The sequence below is a fragment of the Gastrolobium bilobum genome, unplaced genomic scaffold (genome assembly GCF_033153095.1).
Source record: "Gastrolobium bilobum isolate Gb01-03AN ecotype WA unplaced genomic scaffold, APGP_CSIRO_Gbil_v1 utg7986, whole genome shotgun sequence".
NCBI classification, from domain to species: domain Eukaryota; kingdom Viridiplantae; phylum Streptophyta; class Magnoliopsida; order Fabales; family Fabaceae; genus Gastrolobium; species Gastrolobium bilobum.
Genome location: NW_026899159.1, coordinates 500,412 through 524,339, shown reverse-complemented (window position 1 = coordinate 524,339; position 23,928 = coordinate 500,412). Strand labels below are relative to the sequence as shown.

Sequence of the window (23,928 nt, the reverse complement as noted above, 5' to 3'; positions counted from 1 at the left end):
AGAGAAGAAGATATCCCTTCAATATGTAAAGTGGGTCTTTAAAGAGAGAGTGTCTCTCTGAAGCATGAGAGAAGGTGTGGTGAGATGTCTCATAATCAGGGGTAGCAGTGCAAAGAGAAAAAAAAAAAATTTTATATGATACCTTCTAGAAGATTCTAGATGCGAACTTTAATATTGGGCCCAATAAATTAGGCCTAAAAAAGAGCCTTCCACTATAGTTTTTATCTCTTGTGGCCTAATTTATAGATTTTGTTTTGTTTGAAAAAAAAAAAAAGGATTATTCAGGATCACGTGGGCCAAAACTGAAGTTATTTAAAAATAAAAAATGTAAATCATTCAAAAAGTATTACATTTTTATTGTATGTGATAAAATAAGTGCAAATTCAACAATTGAAAATTCATACTGTTATTATGGCATACTCAATATGCCAATTAGCTTAGCTTGGAAAGTTGGCAAATTCTAAAATATCCCTTGAAAAATAAAAATAATAAATAAAAGTCTTACGAACAATGAGGAAATAGAGGTAGTCAACTTAACTGTATTATTTCTCCACATGACTCGTGTAACACAACGAAAGAGAAGTAGAAAAAAGAATCATTGGACACACATGATATGAACCAGGCACTAGTCATAGTAGCTGAGTCTGAAACCTGAATCAAAAGGGTAGGGGCATTTATCAAAAGTGAGAAAAAGGAGGAGAATATTCTCCAGTGACCTGTGTTCTGGCAAATGGTTATTCACTGTGCAATTTTGAACTAGACTATAAGCCAAAACTATAGCATCTTTAGCTTTAAAAAATTGAAGCACAGCCCAGAAATCCCGTGACATCTCTATTAGCCTGTGTTTCCACAAGAAAAGCCTTTAGTATCAGTAAATAGAATAATTAACCTCATCCCATCCTTGAGATCCCAAAATTGCAGGATGAGCCCAAAGAATAAGCATGACTTTTGAAAGGGACTGAGATATTCTTTCTCACTTGTCATTTCTCTATCAAATGAAAAAAAGGATAAAGAGATGCTTCAGTATGATATGGATTGAAGAAGCTTTTGCTTTTGCTTCTTGTTCATTATAAGGATTTACAGTTTTTGTGTTTTACCGGAACATGAACAATGTTTTGTCATGGTGGATTCAGCACAACACAAGTTGCAAGGCACTCAATAGTCAATACAATGGTAACATAATCTTGAAGTAGTCGAAAATGGATTGTGCAACTAATTGTGAATATTAATTTTAAGTAGTTAACACCTCCTAATTTTTCAAATTACATTCTTTTGTATACTCCTAAATTATCTTTTACTTTATACAAGAATCACATTAGGAATACACTAATTAAATGCAAAATAATATATAGCACATCTTTGTGTGTCCCTAACATTTTTTTAATCCGGAATTACTTAAGTCAAAATAATAGCCAAAGCAAGCAGGAAGACTTTGTACAATATTTTAACATGTATATAATCTTGAATATTGGCAATATAGCTAGCTATCATGCATGTTCATTTATCCCACAATACATGTCCAATCCCACAAACATGTTCAATCCAATGTCCGAACTATAAAAGTAAAAAAATGACATAAAAAAAAAAATTAAACTTCATGACAAGGAGTATATGATAGTAAAGTTCAAGTGCGGATAACGTAATAATATTTTAGATGAAATATTGTTTTATTTTATTATTGTTTTTCAATCTGAATTGGATTAATTTTTAAAATTAAAATTCAAAACCATTCTAATAATTTAATTAATTGTTTTAAAATTTTCAACTTATTAAGGCTTTCAGGTTTTTCACTTGATTTTTTTTTTTGAGTAAATACAATTTTCGGTTCTCAGCAAATTTCACGATGTCCGCTTTAGTCCTTAGTAAATAAAAAGGCTATTCGTGGTCTCTAAAAAATTCAAAATGCACTCATTTAGTTGAAATTGTGGTCCCTCACAAATTCAAAAAAGACCTACATTAGTCCCTCAAAAGGATTAAAATAAGTCCATTTTGAATTTCTTAAGGCCTACGAATAGTCTTTTTATTTGCTAGGAACTAAAGCGGACATCGTAAAATTTGCTGAGGATCAAAAATGGTATTTACTTTTTTTTATTTTTTTTTGTCTAAATCATTAAGGTCTTCACACTGCCACAAATTATGTTCTAAAAAAGGAAATAGTAATGAAATTTGGAGCAAGACCCAGACCCAAAGACGCTTTGGTGGTTGGCCTGAGCAAGAAGGCATTTAATAGATAAGTTGGAATGTTCTTGGAGATGTTGACCGAACAAACACTAACAATTAAAGGAGAATATAAAAAATTTGATAGTTAAATTAAAGGGTTTTATATTTCCCATGATGTCATATGAGATGAGTTTTCTTATGCCATAGAAACAAAAAGCGTAAACACCCTTTTTGGTTCCTGGCAATATCTACGAAATCCTTTTTAGTCCCTGGCAATAAAAAAGGACCAAATTGGTCCCTAAAATTATGAAAAAAGGGCTATGTTAGTCCTTATGTCAACTCCTCCGTCACTAACGTGACCCTTTTTACATACTGTTAGGGACCAATTTGGTCCTTTTTTATTGCCAGAGACTAAAAAGGATTTCGTAGATATTACCAGGGACCAAAAAGGGTGTTTACTCAAACAAAAATTATGTGATATCCATATATTTGAAAAAGTTATATACGGGACCCTGTCACTACGTAAATCGAAGAGTATATAGGAAAAATTTTCTTCTCATATTACATGAGAAGTATAAAACCCTAAATTAAAGGGGGAATGATATACTTACCACCAAAAAAGTTTACCACATTTGCAATCAACCTAATCACCGTTGATTTCCGTCAATCTAACAGTTATAATTTCTTGAATTTAATGGGAATTAATAATTAATTAATAAATCCGATCTAATATTTTTTCAATAAATTATAACCGTTACATTGATGGAAATCAACGGTGATTAAGTTGGTTGTAAATGTGGTAAAAAAATTTGGTGGTAAGTATATGCTACCCCAAAAGAAATATTCTCTTTTGACTATAAGTATATATTATTATCTTTTTAAGTTATAAGTATTTTAATTTAGGGCAGGATATACTTACCACCAAAAAAGTTTATCACCTTTACAACCAACTTAATCACCGTTAATTTTCGTCAATCTAACGGTTATAATTTATTGGAAATTATTAGATCTCATTTATTAATTAATTATTAATTCCCATTAAATTCAAGAAATCACTACCAATGGACTAAGCTATATCACCGATATCAAGTGACTTCGACACAATGTCTCAATCCCAAATTTTAAAGTATTGAGTGAAGCTACATTAATAAATTTTTACCTCTCTCACAGACCTTCTGACGCAAGAGTCATTTGGGTTCTATCTTGTTCTTACTTAATTCCATTAGAAAGAGAGGCGATAAGGATCAAACTTATCACTTGGTCACTCCATCTCTGATATCATGTAAAAAATCATTTTAATACAACACCTTAAAATATTTGGTGAAACAACATTAATAATTTTATATATACGTAGTATAGAAGCTAGGATATATACAGTGTTACTATGCGCTCATGCGTTTCACCATTTAGATAACAGAACATTACTTTAACATATGTGTATTGTAATTGTTATAAACGTTAGAAAAAAACAAAAAAATAAAGTGTGTTGCATTTTGTGCTTAGGTTTTTTGGTGTACGCACCTTAAAACCTATCAAAATTAAGTCTTTAAACCTAATTTTGGACAAACCAATCCTCAGCTTCAACTAATTACATATAAGCTTCATCTTATTTAGATATACAGCTATTAAACATCTATTATTGAAGTCTTATGATCAATATCCGACGCACTTCGTCAATGAATATTGAATGCCACCGTTAAATGGCATTGCAAGGGGTAGGTGTACATGAAAAATGCTATGGTACCCTACTTTCCATTTTTGTAGGTTTTGTCATTAGAGTGATAAGACAATCAATTTTTTCCCTTATACGTGTAATGGAGGAAGTTATTTCCACCAATGTTGCTGAGTTTTCATTTATCTTAAAAAACGACCCAAAAGCATATATACTATGTTTGATTGAAATCCTAGTAAATTGGAAATTTCAAGTGGGTGCACCAAATAAATGTGCATTGTTAGTGGCAGCTTTCTGCTTCCCATTCGATGTAGCATTTCATTGAAACATTTTTGGAAGGGGAAAAGAAAAGTTGAGAATTGAGATTGTATACATTTACCTTAGCCATTTATGCAATTCACATGGGTACTTAACTTCATATAGCAACCTAATAAATTGGATTCTATTGGGAATCGCAACTTGAATAGCAAAGTTCATAGGCTGCCAGCTGAGAAAAATTTCAAGTCAATGCAGCTTGACAATTACGTTTTCATTATTATTATTATAGAAGTATTTAATTTTTTTTTTTAAGAAATAAAATTATCTCATACATATATAAAAATATGTAGGGCTCATGCAGAAAGAGAAACTAAAATATGAATCCATATACTTTTATAAATTTGTAGAATATAATTTTATGTCAATAAACCTGATATGGATAATTATTATACAAATACAAGGCCCAGAATCAAAGCCTTTACAATGAAGCAAAGCTCTTAGTCCACAAAGGCTGCAAAACTCATCTCTCCAAGCTGCACAATATTAAAGGCTATCACAGCAAACAACACAAACTTGAAGACTCCATGACAGCAAGCTCCTCAACATTTAACCATGACAGTCATACTACTTTGGCACCAAAGAACTTTTGCCTTCCCTATGAAGAAAGACATCTTCCAAGGAGCATATCACTCCACTATAAATACATGTATCAACACTAAGGTACATCATCTTCTCCTACATAATAAAAACTTGAGCGTCGGAGTGTCTTGCAGGTACACCCCCATCGCGTTCCATAGAAGACCCATGGATTAAAGCTGCTCCAAACTTCAAACTGCAAGATGCTCTGACCCAAGGAGGTTCCAGGCCTTTGTGTAGAGGAAGATCACATGATCGACCCAGTTGTAAAGATTTGGTCGGATCAAAACCTTTATTAAAAGAGTGGGTCGCCCTTCCAATTAGCATATATATGTAAAAAGACACTCTTGCATCATGGCAGTGGTGGACCCAGAATTTTTTTTTTATTTCTTAGGATATTTACGGCGCTGGTAGTTTAATATAAGTTTAATCGTAATAAAATAGTGTTTATTTATATATATGCTTCTTAGGATATTTACCTAACACATCGTACGATTTCTCCTCCACTTAAACCAAAAAAAAAAAAAAAAATCTCAAATTTTGTGTCTGCATGTGCAGACACAGTCACCAATGTCCGTCCGCCATTGCATCATGGTGATAATTTATTGATAAAAGTAAATATCCAATATGTAGATAAGCATACAATCATAATCTGAGTTTGAATTTCAGCTTTATTAATTATTGAGGGTCATATTATTATTATAATTATTCTGTTTGTATTAATTCCTGAATCATTGCATTTTGGTTGAATTAAAAAAGCAAATTACTAAGTACATATAAAATAATGTCGGACACCACCTTACTTCTACAGTTAAAAGATATTGATACAAAATAGTAATGGCAGATTTTAGATACATTTATGGTGAGATATTTTCTAGCTAATCGTGTTGCTTTAACATAATCCCTGTGAAAAGTAAATTGAATTCTATATGCGAGTTTCAGAAAAGTGTAATGTCCCTTAAAATATCTCAAGACTTTTTCCTCCATATTGAGTTGACACTAAATTGACACCAAGTCACCAACCATCTTAAATGACAGTAAAGTTTCCACTTTTACTTCCACATAACATGTCTGGATACTGTCCTTCTTACAAGCATTCCTTATATCATTCTTAGGAGACAACGGATAAACTTGTTGAATTACACATGTCTTCTCACTCCCCCGTAAAGTTAAATCACACATCAATTATTTGTTGAATTGATTTCCTTTCGCAAAAAAATTAATTTATTACTTTTTTAATAAAAAATTACAAAAAAGTTATCGTTTTGCAAAAAATTACGAATCTATAGCACCCAAACACGTCCACATGGGGCGTGTTCTGATGGAGAAAGACACACCCATGTGGGGCGTGAGCTTGTGAAAGAAACACGCCCAAGGTAGGGCGTGTGTGGCAGGATAGAGACACGCCCACGATAGGGCGTGAGCTATGAAGCAAACACGGCAAAGGAAGGGCGTGTTTCAGGAGAGAGACACGCCCACGATAGGGCGTGTTATCCGCGGTGTATATAAATCCGTTTTTCACTTTTTTACCTCATTTCCACCCTCCCATCCTCTCTCTAAACCTCCTCCTCCTCCTTCTCTCTAAATTTCTTTTGGAGGATTTTGCGCAGCGAAGCTCTGTCTCTCTCTCATGTAAGTCCCTATTTATTGATTTTTTTTTTTATTAACAGCAATTAATATATGATAGTTATTAGCGACTTAGATAATTGTTAGGGGGTTAGAAAAATATTTGTGACTTTATTTAATTGTTAGGGGGTTAGAAAAATATTTGTGACTTTATTTAATTGTTAGGGGGGTTAGAAAAATATTAGTGACCTATGTAAGATTGTGATGTGACTTATATATTATATGGACTTACAAATTAATTAGTTACTTCTAAATTGGTATATGTTGGTTTTATGACTTATTTACACACTTAGAAATTAGTTTGTCACAATTAATTTTTTTTTATGAAGGACACTTGCAAACATATTGACCTTTCAATTAACCACATTGTAATTAGGGTTAAAGACGAATGAATAACGTATGCAATATTAATTTAAATTGAATTTGAATTAATATTTGTATTGAAATATATTGATAGAATAATGTAATGTTAAATGAATTAATTGTCAATGATGTTAATGTAATTGAAATTAATATAACAATTGAAGTTATTAGTTAAATGCTATTTAATTAAGTGCAATTAAATTTTATTTAGTGTAAATTAATATAATATCAATACTAATTTGGGTACATCTTTTTCATCTGTAGTAGTTTCTATTATGGCCCATTCGTCTTCATCAGAGTCCTCGCGCTCTGGATCCGATGGTGATCTTGAGCCATCCGATCCTTGTACGCATGTACTTCCTGATCCATATAGGTGGGAGGTACTCCGTAAGAGGACACAACGCAGTCACGTTTCACAAGTTGTGTGGAACGAGGATACGGTTAGGGGGTTAAAGACGAGGCGAGGGAAACTTCAGGGGGGACCCCATCACGATGATATACCAGATGTTGTCGCTGACTATTTGACACAGGCTGGGTTCATACACGTGGCACGTATGAGTCATGTTCAGGTATGTAATGTTCAAATAGCTTAATTAAATTACCGTATGTGGACTTTGTATAATTGTTGTTTTTCCTTCAGATCGATACCCCCTTGATATCTGCTTTGGTTGAGCGTTGGAGACCGGAGACACACACATTTCATATGACGCAGGGAGAGATGACCGTTACATTACAGGACGTGGCTGGTATACTTGGTTTGCCTACTGACGGGCAGGCAGTTACCGGATCTACAGCGTTGGATTGGATTGCTATGTGTGAGGAGGTTTTTGGGACTGCCCCAGTTACGGGCACAAACATTCATGGATTGAAATTAAAAAAAATTAAAATAAAAAATAAAATAATTTTAAAAAAATACGGGTCGACACGAACACGAATACATCAACACGAACACGACACGAATTTTTTACGTGTCATTTTTTCCAACACGACACGAATTTTTTTGCAGGTCAACCCGAACACGAATTTTCGTGTCGTGTCGAGGGTCGACCCGCGTGTCAAAACCTATATTGACACCCCTAGTTTTCATCATTAACTATTCCTTCTTTTTTATTTTTCTGGATACAATTACTCCTCCTTTCGAAAAAAAGAGAAATATTCTTGTATAAATTAAGTGGATTAAATAAGTAAATTATTAACGCATCATTAATTCTTATTAAATAACTTTTATGCTCACTAGTAAATTAATGATATATCAATATACATTAGAATTGAAATACAAGTGAAAGTAACAGGGTAATAAAGTAATAAACTGTTATATAAGACCATTGAAAGCCAGCCTTAGATTTCACACAGCAATTAGCTATTACATTCCAACATTTAGAAGAAGCCAACAACATTGCTAAGATAATCAAGCTCATGTCAAGTAACAGAGTCTTCCTCCTGGTCCTAGTCACCTTGGTGGTGGTGGTGGCAATCATTGTCGTTTCACCAAAGACAGCAGAAGCAGCTCGAACTTTCTTCGTGTTTGGGGACTCATTGGTTGACAGTGGCAACAACAATTACTTGCCAACCACGGCACGTGCTGACTCACCCCCTTATGGCATTGACTATCCCACTCATCAACCCACTGGACGCTTCTCCAACGGCTTCAACCTCCCTGACCTTATTAGTACGTCAATCACATATAATGTGTATATATATTCAACCATACATAACTCATGATGATACTGCATATGCTACCCTTCAATTGTTCCTTTGTTGAATATATGGTCATTGTGGTGCTAATGACACATGATGATATTGTTTTACATGGGGTGTGAAATGTGAATGTTATTGTAGGCCAGCAAATTGGGTCTGAACCTACATTGCCATACCTGAGCCCTGAATTAAATGGAGAAAAGCTCTTGGTTGGGGCCAACTTCGCTTCTGCTGGTATAGGAATCCTCAATGACACTGGCATCCAATTTGTAAATCTCTGCTATCTCACTTTTTTCTCTCCCTTTGATAAATAAATATAAATATAATGTTCACTCTTTACATGGTATCACATGCTCTCGGAGAATAACATGTAAATAACCAATTCTCTGTGCATATACATAATATTATGCATTTATATTATTAACTTGGTCCTTACCAACTAACTTTAAAACTTGCTATTCTCTTAGGGGGTGTTTGTTTTAGAATATCTCAAAAACTTTCTAGGAAAGTGCATGTTGCATTCTCGTTCTCCGCATTTGGTAGAATGAAATCATGACTTTTACCTATGAAAAAGAGTTGCCTATCTAATTACAAATGCATGTAAAAAAGGTACTTCTACACTATTAACGAATGCTGTTTGCAAGATGGTATTTCTTGAAAAAATGGAGAAATTGAAAAAGTGGATGAAAATCAAGACAAGAATACCCCTATTCTTAACCACATGTAACATTCAAAATTTTATAAAAAGGTTACTTTCGTAATTTCTATTTATTTTTCCATCAAATTTTTATTTTCAACCAAACATACACTCAGCATATTTAAGCCAATTTTCCTAGTAATATTTTGCGGTACCAAAAAACTTTTTTTAAATTTTCCTACCAAACTTACTTTCCGACGTTTTTTTCTTTGTAATTACATTTTCCTAGTAAAAAAAATTTCTATTGAACCAAACACTCCCTTATCTCTATTTGGAATCAGGCTGAAAGGTTTTGATTAACTTTGAATTAACAACATTGGGGTATTAAAATTTACAACAGGTGGGTATAATCAGAATGTGCCAGCAGTTTGCATTGTTCCAGCAGTACCAGGAAAGGTTAAGTGCAGCTGTAGGGGCAGACCAGGCTCAAAGGGTTGTGAATGGAGCTCTGGTCCTCATGACAGTGGGTGGTAATGACTTTGTTAACAACTATTTCTTAACTCCTTTCTCTCCCAGGTCTCACCAATTCACTGTCCCCCAGTTCTCTAGCTACCTTATCACCGAGTACAGAAAAATTCTCATGGTAATTCTTTCTCCTCTGCTTTATCTTTTTTGTTACTTTTCTCTTCCTCTCTGGCTTTGATGTTTGCCACGGAGTTGTTGGTCGCTGAAACAACATGATATGCACTTCTAATAAGAACTCGAAGTGAATCTTGAGGTTGAAAGTAATTCATGTAACGTCGTAGGTTCTAAGGTAAAAACTAAAAACTAACCAAAAAATTGTGATGCGACTGATACAGCAGTATGTTCCTTTTTTGTTGAGGAAAATTTTCAACTGTTACATTTACTTGGTTTCTTGAAATGTACCTAAATTTAATGATATAAACAGAGAAAAATTGATTGACTTTTGTAATTGTAAATTCTTAAGTTTTTCTTGCAAAAATGATGGTTGAACGTTAACTTACATAACCTTCTAATTGCCTGATCCAATTTCTGATTCGTACAATCATGATATCATGTTCCACTCATAAAAGATGGAAATAAATTTGGTTTATCCTTTAACCCAATTAGCCTGGTTTAATTTGGTTCCTTCACTTAGGTGGAAAAAAGTGAGTTATATTACTTTCTTGATAGAATTATGTTATAGCGTATTTTACAGTTTAAAAATGCTGCAAGCCATCTTAATTCTCATATGTTGTGTTGTTCAACTTCTTGGTCTGTGTTGATTGAATTTAATTAAAGTATACAGTGTTACTAAATGTTGATGCAGAGGTTGTATGAGTTAGGGGCTCGTCGTGTGCTTGTGACAGGAACTGGTCCACTAGGTTGTGTTCCTTCTCAGCTTGCTATGAGAAGCAGGAATGGGGAGTGTGCGCCAGAGTTACAACAAGCTGCACAGATTTTCAACCCTCTTCTGGTTCAAATGATCAGAGATCTCAACTCCCAACTCGGCTCTGACGTTTTTGTTTCTGTCAATGCCTTTCTTATGAACATGAACTTCATTACCAACCCTCAAAAATATGGTATATGTATTGTTTTCAAGATTAATTTTATTTGTGTTTCTGCTTATTGTGTCACTCATATATATACACATGCATGCATTTTCAAGGGTGAACCAATGCTTCTTTATCTTAATTGTAGGTTTCGTTACATCAAAGATAGCATGTTGCGGTCAAGGTCCATACAACGGGCTGGGATTGTGCAACCCCTTGTCGAACCTGTGCCCAAATCGTGATCTCTATGCATTTTGGGACGCTTTCCACCCATCACAACGTGCACTCAGGTTTATCGTTGATGATATGTTCAGGGGAACCAGCGACCTTATGAGCCCTATGAACCTCACCACCATCATGGCCATGGACTCCAACATCTAATATAGTATACACTTTAATTTATAGCATGCTTATTGTTGGATATATTAATAATATATTTCAATAATATGATGATATACAAACTCAATAGATGAAAGCATGGTTATTTGAATTTATATGGGTTGGAACCTAATAGTTTAGGTTATCTATAGAGTTTCCTAAACTGAGTATTCCAAACTTGATATCCGTTGGTATAATACTTCAAACACTTCTAAATTCTTTTCTCTCAAATCCATAACCTTCAACAGTTATGTGGTGTGCGTGATTAGCCGGTGAAGAAGTTTCAATATATACTGTATGCAATTTATTCTACAATATATGACAACAAAAAATGTAGGATACATTATTTTTTGTTACCATTATTTATATTATTATGCTTTATATTTCATCTCCGATGCATTAAATATTATACAAAAATGATGAGATTTTATTTTCATATAATTCCGTCCATTTCATCACCAACATCTGTACCTTACTTCCGTCATCTTCTATTCTATTTTTGTTCTCTTACTTACCAGACACATGACGTTTGTTTCATTTCGTTTCTCTTGATTCCCATGATATTGCGTATACAAAAGAATGTATATTGTACGAGCCCAACATCATTGGACCCAATCTCCCATGGAGCCTCAGCTGGGGAACTTTCACAGCCCACATTGAAATTTGAAAGTAAATAGATTTTTTAGAGTTTAAAATAAAAATGCACCAAATACAGTTTAATACAACGGTTGATGATTCTCAAATTTGTATTATTTTAATTTTTATAATAAAATATAAATAAATTAAGGATTGAGATTGTCTAGAAATTTTTTTTATTCTATTTTTTTTCTGAGATGTAACATATTAGCTAGTTCCGTAATTGTCCATCATATAATAAGTAATATCATCAATCATGTTAATCAATTAATCAAGTTGTTTCAGTTTAATCAATGCTACTAAGTTAGGAAAATTTGTTATTTTTCGTCGAGGACTCTTATAGGATGATTTGTAAAATATAATAGAATACTTTTTTCTCTAACTTGCTTCATTTTTTGAATCTTTTTAACTTAGAGTGGACTCGAAATAAATCTCAATCAGTTATGCAAGAACTCAGCCTCTCGAACCTTACATATTGGATTTTTTATTTTATTTTATGTTCTAAGAATTTCATAAGAAAAAACAAAACATAAATATTTTACGTCTTATAAAAATAAAAGGTGTAATATAATAATGTAATAATGTCATTATATATACAAATATGTGTAATTCAATCAAGAAAAAACAAAACATAAATATTTTACGTCTTATAAAAATAAAAGGTGTAATATAATAATGTAAGAATTTCATTATATATACAAATAATCTTTCAACTTTGAGTTTCACCAACTTTTAGCATGTGTTACGCTACAAATAAATTGCATATATTATCAACTTTCTTCCATACACTATAGTGGCATATAATCTTCTCATCTACATAGTTCTAAAGATCAAAGCGTATGTTATTAATGCACCGCACAAGTATACAATTACCCTCACCTAGAACTGTCATTCGACAACAAAGAATCGCTTTGAGCATTGTTGGAGTCCTCAGCCATACTCATCCTCATGCATGAAAAGACTGAAGGAAGATTTTATTGAATTAATCAAGTATTTACCATTTTATGATGTATTTATCTTTTATTGGAGAAATATAGACACAAACTTACATCTGGAAATAATTGTAGTTGTCATCCCAATATTCAATACAGTTGGTGGACACTCGGGATCTAGAGAGGCAGAATCAGCCGGGATGGGGGAGAGAAATAAGACGGAAAAGGACATGAGAGAAACATATAGACTGTGAAAGACATTGGGATGTAGTGTGAGAAAGAGACGATGATTTCGTGATCATGCATATATCAATACCCCTAATCTCCTTCTATTCCATCCATCTGGACTATATGCAGCCTCTGAATATCAGTCCTTGCACCTAACAACTAATTTTGTTATCTTTCTAGTCAAGACACAATTATAAAACATACTAAGCTTCACACTCTACTCATTTAAAAGTTGGAAGGCCGAATTCTCAAGAAGCTCGTCAGCTCATATCATGTCTGAGAAGTCCTTCTATTGTAGTGATGTAAAGAGGTAATCCAATGAGTATGGGATGTTGTAAAAACACAAAAGTCGTTTGATAAACATATAGACTATTTGCATAATATCTTCATTCGTTCTAATTAATCTCCCAACTTTGAGCTTCTCATACTTCTAGGATGTGTTACACTACAAATAAATTACATATATTATCAACTTTCTTCTATACACTATAATAGTAGAAATGGGTTGGGCTGTGATTAGTGTAGCTGGTTTAGAATTGGGTAGTGATGGGCGACTTACCCATTCTTTAGTTGTGTGATAGTCAGCAACTTGTCCCTCATAAAATTTGGTATATGCAAACGCTGCAGTTACATCTGGTGGACGATGCACAAGAACAGCACGTCGAATCTGAGGTTTCAATCCCAAAATAAATAGGCTCTTACGCATCAGAGGCGTAAGTGTAGGTATCCTCCTAGCAAGCAATTCGAAAGCAGATTGAAAATCGTGACCGAACCTTATTGCTGCAATTTAGCCAATGCACCCAGAGGATCTTCAAAATTAGAAGGTCCAAAGCGTTGGTAGAGTGCTTGCACAAATGATGGCCAATCGGGAAGATGTCCAATGGCAAATAAGGATTCAAACCAACATGAAGCAGGCATATCCATGTTAAGGGAAACCAGATCAAGACGATCTTGTTCCGGTAATTGGTGGTATCGAAAGTAACGCTCCACAAAAACACCCAAAGGTCCAGGGTCGCCAGATCCAAATCTGGGAAAATCGATGCGCATAGAACTGACCTGATTAGGAGGACGAGCATTGTTGGCTACTGGAGTGGCTCCGAGGATACCTGACCGAGGGAGGGTTGGCCAGTAGTGTGGTTATTTGAGCTTGCATAGTTTGTAGAAGAGAATAAACATCTGAATCTGGACATTGACATCATTAAATCGTTGATAAAGGGAGAGTTCTGACGTCTCCAAACGACGATCTAAGGTTCTTTCCACGGTGGTGGTCTGGTTAGTAAGATCATGAAGTTGCTGCTCGTGAGCATGGATTTGGGTGGTGAGGTCACGCAGGCGAGTATTCTCAGCCATAACTCAAAGAAAGCACCAATGTAACAGGGTCAAGGAAACATATAAAATAGGGAAAAGATGAGAGGAAATTTAGAGAGAAGAAAAGGAGAGAGAAAGAGAAATTCTGAATATCTTCTTGCCTTTACTAATGCTCTCAGCTATTTAAATTGAAATTACATGACATTAAAAGTAAATTGTGAAATAGTATCCCTACTAATGGGCTGGCCTAATAAGTTTAAACACTCAGCCCACAATATAGTCTGCCAAGTACCCAGGTTTCTTCCTAACTCTTTTAGTCTTCACAGTCTCATTAATTGGGCTAACATCCGAGCCTGTTACACTCCCCCTCTACATAGTTCTAAAGATCAAAGCGCATATTACTAAAGTACCATGTAAATATACAGTCATCCTCACCTGGAATTGTCATTCGTCACCAAAGAATAGCTTTGAGCATTATTGGAGGCCTCAGTCATACTTATCCTCATGCATGAAAAGACTGAAGGAAGATTTTATTGAATTAATCAAGCATTAATCAAGCATTTAGCATTTCCCATCTTCCTCAATAACAAGACCCCAAACTGAACCGTTCAACGTCACCTCCAAACAGAAGCGTTTTTCACTAACCAAGAACACTGTTCATCGCGATTGACCTTCTTTTTGGCGGCCATTCAACTCCGATCAGCCCCAGATAGGTTCGCAATCCTTGGACGACCTTCGCCTGAAAAGCCCAGCCCGATCGGACGTCAGACGCGCCTCCACGCGCCGCTTCTTTCCCTGCGCGTGAATCTCACGCGCCGCCAGCTTCACCGGCGCGTGACAGCGCGTGACGGTTGCTATTGGTTGCGGACCGGTGCAGTCTTGACCGACTCTCCAAGCTCGTTCTGGATCTGTGCTCACCTCTTTGATCGGACCTCGTTTGGTAATTTTTCGTGATTTTTTGGCTTCTTGGTACTATTCCTTGAGTTGTTTTGCAGTATGGCCGCTTCCGACGGTGATTCAACTCTAAACTTATCTGAAAAAAATTCTACCTCATCTGTGGTGACCCCTCTTGGTCACAATGATCTTCCAAATCTACATCAGAGTTATCGATTTGACGGATCAAATTATTTGTCATGGTCTCAGTTCATTCGTACTACCATCAAGAGTCGCAAGAAGATTGCTCATCTTGATGGCCCTGCTCCTGCTGCCACGGATCCCGATTTTGCTGTTTGGGATAATGAGGATTCTCTTATCATGACTTGGTTGTGGAATTCGATGACTCCTGAAGTGGGTCGTCATTGTATGTTCTTGTCTTCTGCTATGGAGATTTGGGAAACTGTCCGCTCCACTTATTCCTTGAAACAGGATATGGATGCGCGCTATGAATTGCGCAATAAAATATTCACTACAAAACAAGATTCTTTATCCGTGACTGAGTACTATGGCACCTTGAAGGAGTTATGGACTGAACTTGATCAATTTCAGAGTTTGAAGATGAAATGTACTGCAGATGCTACTGCTTTAGCCAAGGAGGTAGAAAATGAGCGTATTTTTGATTTTCTTGCTGGTTTGAATTCCGAGTATGATCCTATTCGGGTTCAGATACTTGGCAAAGAAACTTTTCCATCCCTTTCTGCTGTTTTCAATACTGTTCGGGGAGAGGAGAATCGTCGGGGTGTTATGATGAACCCTGATAAATCTGTCATGTTATCATCAAAAGATGGTGCTGCTTCTAAACCCACTGATGGGTCTGCTATGATTTCAACAAAAAAAGATGGTTCTACTTACAGGAGTTCCTTTCCAAAATATTCTGATGGAGCATCTTCTAGACCTAAGAAAGATGATCGCTGGTGTTCTTATTGTAAAAGAACAGGTCATATCAAAGATCTATGCTATCGCCTCCATGGAAAATAAACTGTCTTAGAAAAGATGGCAAGGATGCGTGGTCAAGCGCATTTTACTTCTTCTGATATAGCTCCTACACCTAATGAGACCCAACTTGCATTTCGTCCAGATGAGTTGGAAAGACTTCGAACCATACTTGATTCTCTGAGTGAGCCATCTGGTACTAGTGATTTGGCTATGACTGGTATGAGCTCCAAAATTTCTTCTTTTCTTACTTCATGTATTGATTTTAAACATTCTTGGGTTGTTGATTCTGGTGCCACTGATCATATGGCTTGTTGTGCTGACCCCTTTGTCTCTTATAACCCTACCATTGGCACTCATACGATAGCCGTAGCTGATGGCTCCCATACATCAGTTGCGGGTTCTGGTAACATAAAATTACAGCCTTCCTTACATCTCAAAGATGCTCTTCATGTCCCTAAACTTTCTACTAATCTTCTTTCTATTCATAAAATTACAAAAGATTTAAATTGCACTGTAACCTTCTTTCCTACTCACTGTGTTTTTCAGGATCTCGCCACAGGGAAGACGATTGGGGGTGCTAAAGAGCAAGGTGGGCTGTATTATCTGGTGTCACAATCTCCTGCAACTCATGTTAAGGATCACATCTTATTGTCACATGGCCAGTCAACTGCTGATTCTCTGATTTGGCTTCATCATAAGCGCTTGGGACATCCTCCATTTAGTTTACTCAAGTCTTTATTTCCGTCTTTGTTTTTGTCTAAGTCTGTTGAGTCTTATCATTGTGATGTTTGTGAGTTTGCTAAGCATCATCGTGTATCTTTCCCTTCTAGTATTACTAAAAGTGTTGAACCTTTTGATCTTATTCATTCTGATGTTTGGGGTCCTTCTAAGGTCCCTCATTCTTCTGGAAATAAATGATTTGTTTCTTTTATTGATGATTGCACTCGTATAACTTGGGTTTACTTAATGCATGAAAAGTCTGAGGTACCAAAATTGTTCTTTCAATTTTATAAAATGATTGAGACTCAATTTTGTAAAAAAATCAAAAGAATAAGGACAGATAATGGTACTGAATATGTCAATCACTCTTTTTCCCAATTTATACAAAATCAAGGTATGATTCATGAACTTACATGTGTAGACACCCCCCAACAAAATGGGGTTGCTGAAAGGAAAAATCGTCACCTTCTTGAAGTTCCTCGTGCCTTATTGTTTCAAACACATGTACCCAAATGCTATTGGCGAGATGCCATTCTTACTGCAGCATTCTTGATCAATCGTCTACCCACTCGGGTTCTCGATCATGTAAGTCCTATTCATTCCATGACTTCCTTTTTTTCTTCTATTCCAACTTTGCAAAGTCTTCCTCCTCCAGTGTTTGGATGTGTTGTCTTTGTTCATATTCATAAACAGCATCGCAGTAAGTTGGATCCTAGGGCTCTTAAATGTGTCTTCCTTGGATATGCTCCTGATAAGAAGGGCTACAAGTGTTATCACCCTGGAAGTCGGAAATTTTTTGTTTCTATGGATGTTACATTTCAGGAATCTGAGTCCTTTTTCCAAGGTCCTCATCTTCAGGGGGAGAATGATTCACCAGAAGACTCATCACCTTCCTTCTTTGAAACTTCAGTGTCTACTCCTTCACCTGTGTCAGTGTCTCTTCCTCTTGTTCCTGTTCCTAATGTGTCTGTGACTGATCCTCCTATGACTGATACATCAAGTACACAAGAGATACGGAAGATTGTAACACCTGAATTGGTATATCAAAGAAGGAAACAGCCCACATTGCCTCAACAGCAACCTCAATCGTCTGAACCACTGGTAAGTCCTGAATCTCATATTTCTGATCATGATACTTCTGATGACTTACCCATTACTACTGCTTCTGATGATTTACCCATTGCTTTAAGAAAAGGAAAAAGATCTTGTTCCAAGAAATCTTGTTCTTCCTGTCCCTCTTGTACTCAATACCCTATCTCCCATTTTGTTTCCTCTGCTAATCTTTCTATGCAGCACAAAAGCTTTGTTTCAGCACTAGATTCTACTTCAATCCCAAAATCAGTACATGAAGCTTTGAGAGATGGGAATTGGGCTCAAGCCATGCAAGAGGAGATGAATGCATTGGAGAAAAATAAAACATGGGAGGTTATTGATAGACCCAACGGAAAGAAAGCAGTAGGGTGCAGATGGGTTTATACCCTAAAATATAATTCTGATGGCACTCTTGAGAGATACAAGGCTCGATTAGTCGCCAAAGGTTACACTCAAACCTATGGCATTGATTATGAAGAAACCTTTGCTCCAGTTGCAAAAATGAATACAGTGAGAATCTTGTTGTCCCTTGCTGCCCATTACAATTGGGATATAAATCAATTTGATGTGAAAAATGCTTTCCTCAATGGTGAGTTAGAAGAAGAAGTCTACATGGAAATCCCGCCTGGTTTTGATTCTGTGAAGGGGGGAAATAACGTTTGTCGATTAAAAAAGGCCTTGTATGGATTGAAGCAGTCACCTCGTGCTTGGTTTGGGAGGTTTACTAAGGTTATGATGACCTTAGGATATAGACAGAGTCAAGGAGATCACACTCTTTTCTTCAAGCACTCCCAAAACGGGAAGCTTACTGTGCTCCTTGTATATGTTGATGATATTATTATCACAGGTAATGATTTTGTGGAGAGACAGATTCTGCAGACACGGCTTGCCTCTGAGTTCGAAGTCAAAGACCTTGGGAAACTGAGATATTTCCTAGGGATAGAAGTAGCTCATTCAAGCAAAGGAATTTTTATCAGCCAAAGGAAATATGTTCTTGATCTTCTCAAAGAAGCAGGAAAGCTCGGGTGTAAACCCTCTAATACTCCTATTGAGCAGAATCACAAGATGGGCTATGAAGAAGAGAGTCCTCCAGTTGATAAAGGACAATATCAACGGCTAGTTGGGAAATTGATATATCTGGCCCATACTAGACCAGACCTAGCTTATGCTGTTAGTGTTGTCAGTTAGTTTATGCACAATCCAAAGGAAAAACACATGCAGGCTGTAGAGAGAATTCTTCAGTATCTTAAAGGTACTCCTGGTAAAGGATTGTTATTCCGACGTGATGGCAATCTATCTTTAGAAGTCTACACAGATGCTGATTATGCTGGATCCATGACTGACCGTCGTTCTACCACTGGTTATTGCATGTTTCTTTGCGGTAACTTGGTGACATGGAGAAGTAAGAAACAAGATGTGGTTGCCAGATCAAGTGCAGAAGCTGAATTTCGAGCTATGGCTCAAGGCATTTGTGAGTTACTGTGGCTGAAAATTGTACTTGATGATCTCAAAATAAAATGTGAGGGACCTATGAAGCTGCTATGTGATAATAAGTCCGCTATTTGTATAGCTCATAATCCAGTTCAACATGATCGGACTAAACATATTGAGGTCGACCGCCATTTCATCAAAGAGAAACTTGATAGCGGGTTGATTACCACTTCATACATTCCCACTGGGCGTCAATTAGCTGATCTATTAACAAAGGGGCTTCCTTCAGACAGATTTCAAGAACTTACTAGCAAGCTGGGAATGATAAATATCTATTCCTCAACTTGAGGGGGAGTGTTGTAAATAATATTGATTTAGTTATTATTTAGTTTATTGTTGTATTGGGCCAAGCCCTTTGTTGTATTGGGCCAAGGCCTTTAGGTTAAAAGTAGGTCACATATTCTCTATAAATAGAGAATCCCTTGTACACATTATTTACAATTCTAATATATATCAGTATACCATTTTTCAAGTAGATTGAAGGAAGATTTTTTGAATTAATCAAGCATTTACCATTTCATGATGTATTTTGCTTTTATTGGAGAAAATATAGACACAAACTTACATATAGAGATACACTTTGAGTATTGTAGTTGTCATCCCTGTAAAGAGTACGTATTCTATACAGTTGGTGGATACTCGAGATCTGGAGAGGCAGAATCAGCCGGGATGGGGGGGAGAAATAGGACGGAAAAGGACATGAGAGAAACATATAGACTGTGAAAGACATTGGGATGTAGTGTGAGAAAGAGACAATGATTTCGTGATCATGAATATATCAATACCCCTAATCTCCTTCTTCCATCCCTCTAGACTATATGCAGCATCTGAATATCAGTCCATGCACCTAACAACTTATTCTGTTATCTTCCTAGTCAAGACATAATTATAGAACCGTACTAAGCTTCACACTTTGCTCAATTAAAAATTAGAAGGCCGAATTCTCAAGAAACTCGTCAGGTCATATCATGTCTGAGAAGTCCTTCTCTTGTAGTGATGTAGAGAGGTAATCCAATGAGAATGAGATGCTGTAAAAACACAAAAGTCAATTGATAAACATATAGCCTATTTGCATAATATCTTCATTCGTTCTAATTAATCTCCCAACTTTGAGCTTCTCATACTTCTAGGATGTGTTACACTACAAATAAATTACATATATTATCAACTTTCTTCTATACACTATAATAGTAGAAATGGGTTGGGCTGTGATTGGTGTAGCTGGTTTAGAATTGGGTAGTGATGGGTGACTTACCCATGGTTTAGTAGTGTGATAGTCAGCAACTTGTTCCTCATAAAGTTTGGTATATGCAAACGTTGCAGTTACATCTGGTTGACGATGCACAAGAACAGCACGTCGAATCTGAGGTTTCAATCCCAAAATAAAGAGGCTCTTACGCATCAGAGGCGTAAGTGTACGTTTCCTCCTAGCAAGCAATTCAAAAGCAGATTGAAAATCCGTGATCGAACCTGATTGCTGCAATTTAGCCAATGAACCCAGAGGATCTTCGAAATTAGAAGGTCCAAAGCGTTGTGGAGTGCTTGCACAAATGATGGCCAATCAGGAAGATGTCCAATGGCAAATAGGGATTCAAACCAACATGAAGCAGGCATATCCATGTTGAGGGAAACCAGATCTTGTTTCGGTACCTGGTGGTTTCGAAAGTAACGCTCCACAGCGAACACCCAAAGGTCTAGGGTCGCCATATCCAAATCTGGGAAAATCGATGTGTATAGAACGGACCTGATTAGGAGGACGTGCATTTTTGGCTCCTGGAGTGGCTCCGAGGATACCTGACTGAGGGTTGGCCAGTAGTGTGGTTATTTAAGCTTGCATAGTTTGTAGAAGAGAATAAACATCTGGATCTGAAATTGACATCATTAAATCGTTGATTAAGGGAGGGTTCTGACGTCTCCAAACGATGATCTAAGGTTCTTTCCACGGTGGTGATCTGGTTAGTAAGGTCATGAAGTTGCTGGTCGTGAACATGGATTTGGGTGGTGAGGTCACGCAGGCGAGTATTCTCAGCCATAACTCAATGGAAAGCACCAATGTAATAGGGTCAAGGAAACAGATAAAGTAGGGAAAAGATGAGAGGAAATTTAGAGAGAAGAATAGGAGAGAGAAAGAGAAATTCTGAATATCTTCTTGCCTTTACTAATGCTCTTAGGCTATTTAAATTGAAATTACATGACATTAAAAGTAAATTGTGAAATAGTATCCCTACTAATGGGCTGGCCTAATAAGTTTAAACACTCGCCCACAATATAGTCCGCTAAGTACCCAAGTTTCTTCCTAACTCTTTTAGTCTTCACAGTCTCGTTAATTGGGCTAACATCCGAGCCCGTTACACTTCCCCTCTACATAGTTCTAAAGATCATGTTACTAAAGTACCACGTAAATATACAGTCATCCTCACCTGGAATTGTCATTCGTCACCCAAGAATAGCTTTGAGCATTATTGGAGGCCTCAGTCATACTTATCCTCATGCATGAAAAGACTGAAGGAAGATTTTATTGAATTAATCAATCATTTACCATTTCATGATGTATTTTGCTTTTATTGGAGAAAATATAGACACAAACTTACCTATGGAGATACAATTTGAGTATTTTAGTTGTCATCCCTGTAAAGAGTAAAGAGTACGTATTCTATACAGTTGGTGGACACTCGAGATCTGGAGAGGCAGGATCAGCCGAGATGGGGGTGAGAAATAGGACGGAAAAGGACAAGAGAGAAACATATAGCCTATTTGCATAATATCTTCATTTGTTCTAATTAATCTCCCAAATTTAAGCATGTCATACTTTTTAGGATGTGTTACACTACAAATAAATTACATATATTATCAACTTTCATCTATACACTATAATGGCAGATAATTTTCTCCTCTATATAGTTCTAAATATCAAAGCGCATGTTACTAATGCACCACATAAATTTACAATTTCTCCTCGTGTATGAAAAAACTGAAGGAAGATTTGATTGAATTAATTAAGCATTTACCATTTCATGGTGTATTTTGCTTTTATTGGAGAAATATAGACACAAACTTACATCTCAAGAAGCTCGTCAGCTCATATCATGTCTGAGAAGTCCTTCTCTTGTAGTGATGTAGAGAGGTAATCCGATGAGAATGAGATGCTGTAAAAACACAAAAGTCGTTTGATAAACATATAGCCTATTTGCATAATATCTTCATTCGTTCTAATTAATCTCCCAACTTTGAGTTTCTCATACTTCTAGGATGTGTTACACTACAAATAAATTACATATATTATCAACTTTCTTCTATACACTATAATAGTAGAAATGGGTTGGGCTGTGATTGGTGTAGCTGGTTTAGAATTGGGTAGTGATGGGCGACTTACCCATAGTATAGTTGTGTGATAGTCAGCAACTTGTTCCTCGTAAAGTTTGGTATATGCAAACGCTGCAGTTACATCTGGTGGACGATGCACAAGAACAGCACGTCGAATATGAGGTTTCAATCCCAAAATAAAGAGGCTCTTACGCATCAGAAGCGTAAGTGTAGGTATCCTCCTAGCAAGCAATTCAAAAGCAAATTGAAAATCGTGACCGAACCTTATTGCTGCAATTTAGCCAATGCACCCAGAGGATCTTCGAAACTAGAAGGTCCAAAGCGTTGGTGGAGTGCTTGCACAAATGATGGCCAATCGGGAAGATGTCCAATGGCAAATAAGGATTCAAACCAACATGAAGAAGGCATATCCATGTTAAGGGAAACCAGATCTAGACGATCTTGTTCCGGTACCTAGGGGTATCGAAAGTAACGCTCCACAGCGAACACCCAAAGGTCCAGGGTCGCCAGATCCAAATCTGGGAAAATCGATGCGCGTAGAACGGACCTGATTAGGAGGACGAGCATTGTTGGCTCCTGGAGTGGCTCCGAGAGTACATGACTGAGGGTTGGCCAGTAGTGTGGTTATTTGAGCTTGCATAGTTTGTAGAAGAGAATAAACATCTGAATCTGGACATTGACATCATTAAATCGTTGATTAAGGGAGAGTTCTGACGTCTCCAAACGATGATGTAAGGTTCTTTCCACGGTGGTGATCTGGTTAGTAAGGTCATGAAGTTGCTGGTCGTGAGCATGGATTTGGGTGGTGAGGTCACGCAGGCGAGTATTCTCAGCCATAACTCAATGAAAGCACCAATGTAACAGGGTCAAGGAAACAGATAAAATAGGGTAAAGATGAGAGGAAATTTAGAGAGAAGAATAGGAGAGAGAAAGAGAAATTCTGAATATCTTCTTGCCTTTACTAATGCTCACAGGCTATTTAAATTGAAATTACATGACATTAAAAGTAAATTGTGAAATAGTATCCCTACTAATGGGCTGGCCTAATAAGTTTAAACACTCAGCGCACAATATAGTCCGCTAAGTACCCAGGTTTCTTCCTAACTCTTTTAGTCTTCACAGTCTCATTAATTGGGCTAACATCCGAGCCCGTTACACTCCCTCTCTACATAGTTCTAAAGATCAAAGCGCATGTTACTAAAGTACCACGTAAATATACAGTCACCCTCACCTGGAATTGTCATTCGACAACACAGAATAGCTTTGAGCATTATTGGAGGCCTCAGTCATACTCATCCTCATGCATGAAAAGACTGAAGGAAATTTTTTTGAATTAATCAAGCA

At 36.4% G+C, this 23,928-nt stretch overlaps 2 protein-coding genes across 2 annotated transcripts; both read left to right on the top strand.

Annotated features, from left to right (window-relative positions):
• The first annotated feature begins 6,990 nt into the window (after positions 1-6,990).
• LOC133287798 (serine/threonine-protein phosphatase 7 long form homolog) lies at positions 6,991-7,987 on the top strand. The gene is made up of 3 exons (XM_061485476.1): positions 6,991-7,284; positions 7,356-7,538; positions 7,982-7,987. The coding sequence occupies exons 1-3, from the start codon at positions 6,991-6,993 to the stop codon at positions 7,985-7,987; spliced, it is 483 nt and encodes a 160-aa protein (XP_061341460.1).
• A 141-nt stretch (positions 7,988-8,128) lies between these two features.
• LOC133287823 (GDSL esterase/lipase At4g28780-like) lies at positions 8,129-10,984 on the top strand. Its single transcript, XM_061485508.1, has 5 exons — positions 8,129-8,384; positions 8,555-8,682; positions 9,451-9,693; positions 10,381-10,633; positions 10,752-10,984. The coding sequence occupies exons 1-5, from the start codon at positions 8,132-8,134 to the stop codon at positions 10,982-10,984; spliced, it is 1,110 nt and encodes a 369-aa protein (XP_061341492.1). The 5' UTR covers positions 8,129-8,131.
• The last annotated feature ends 12,944 nt before the right edge of the window (positions 10,985-23,928 follow it).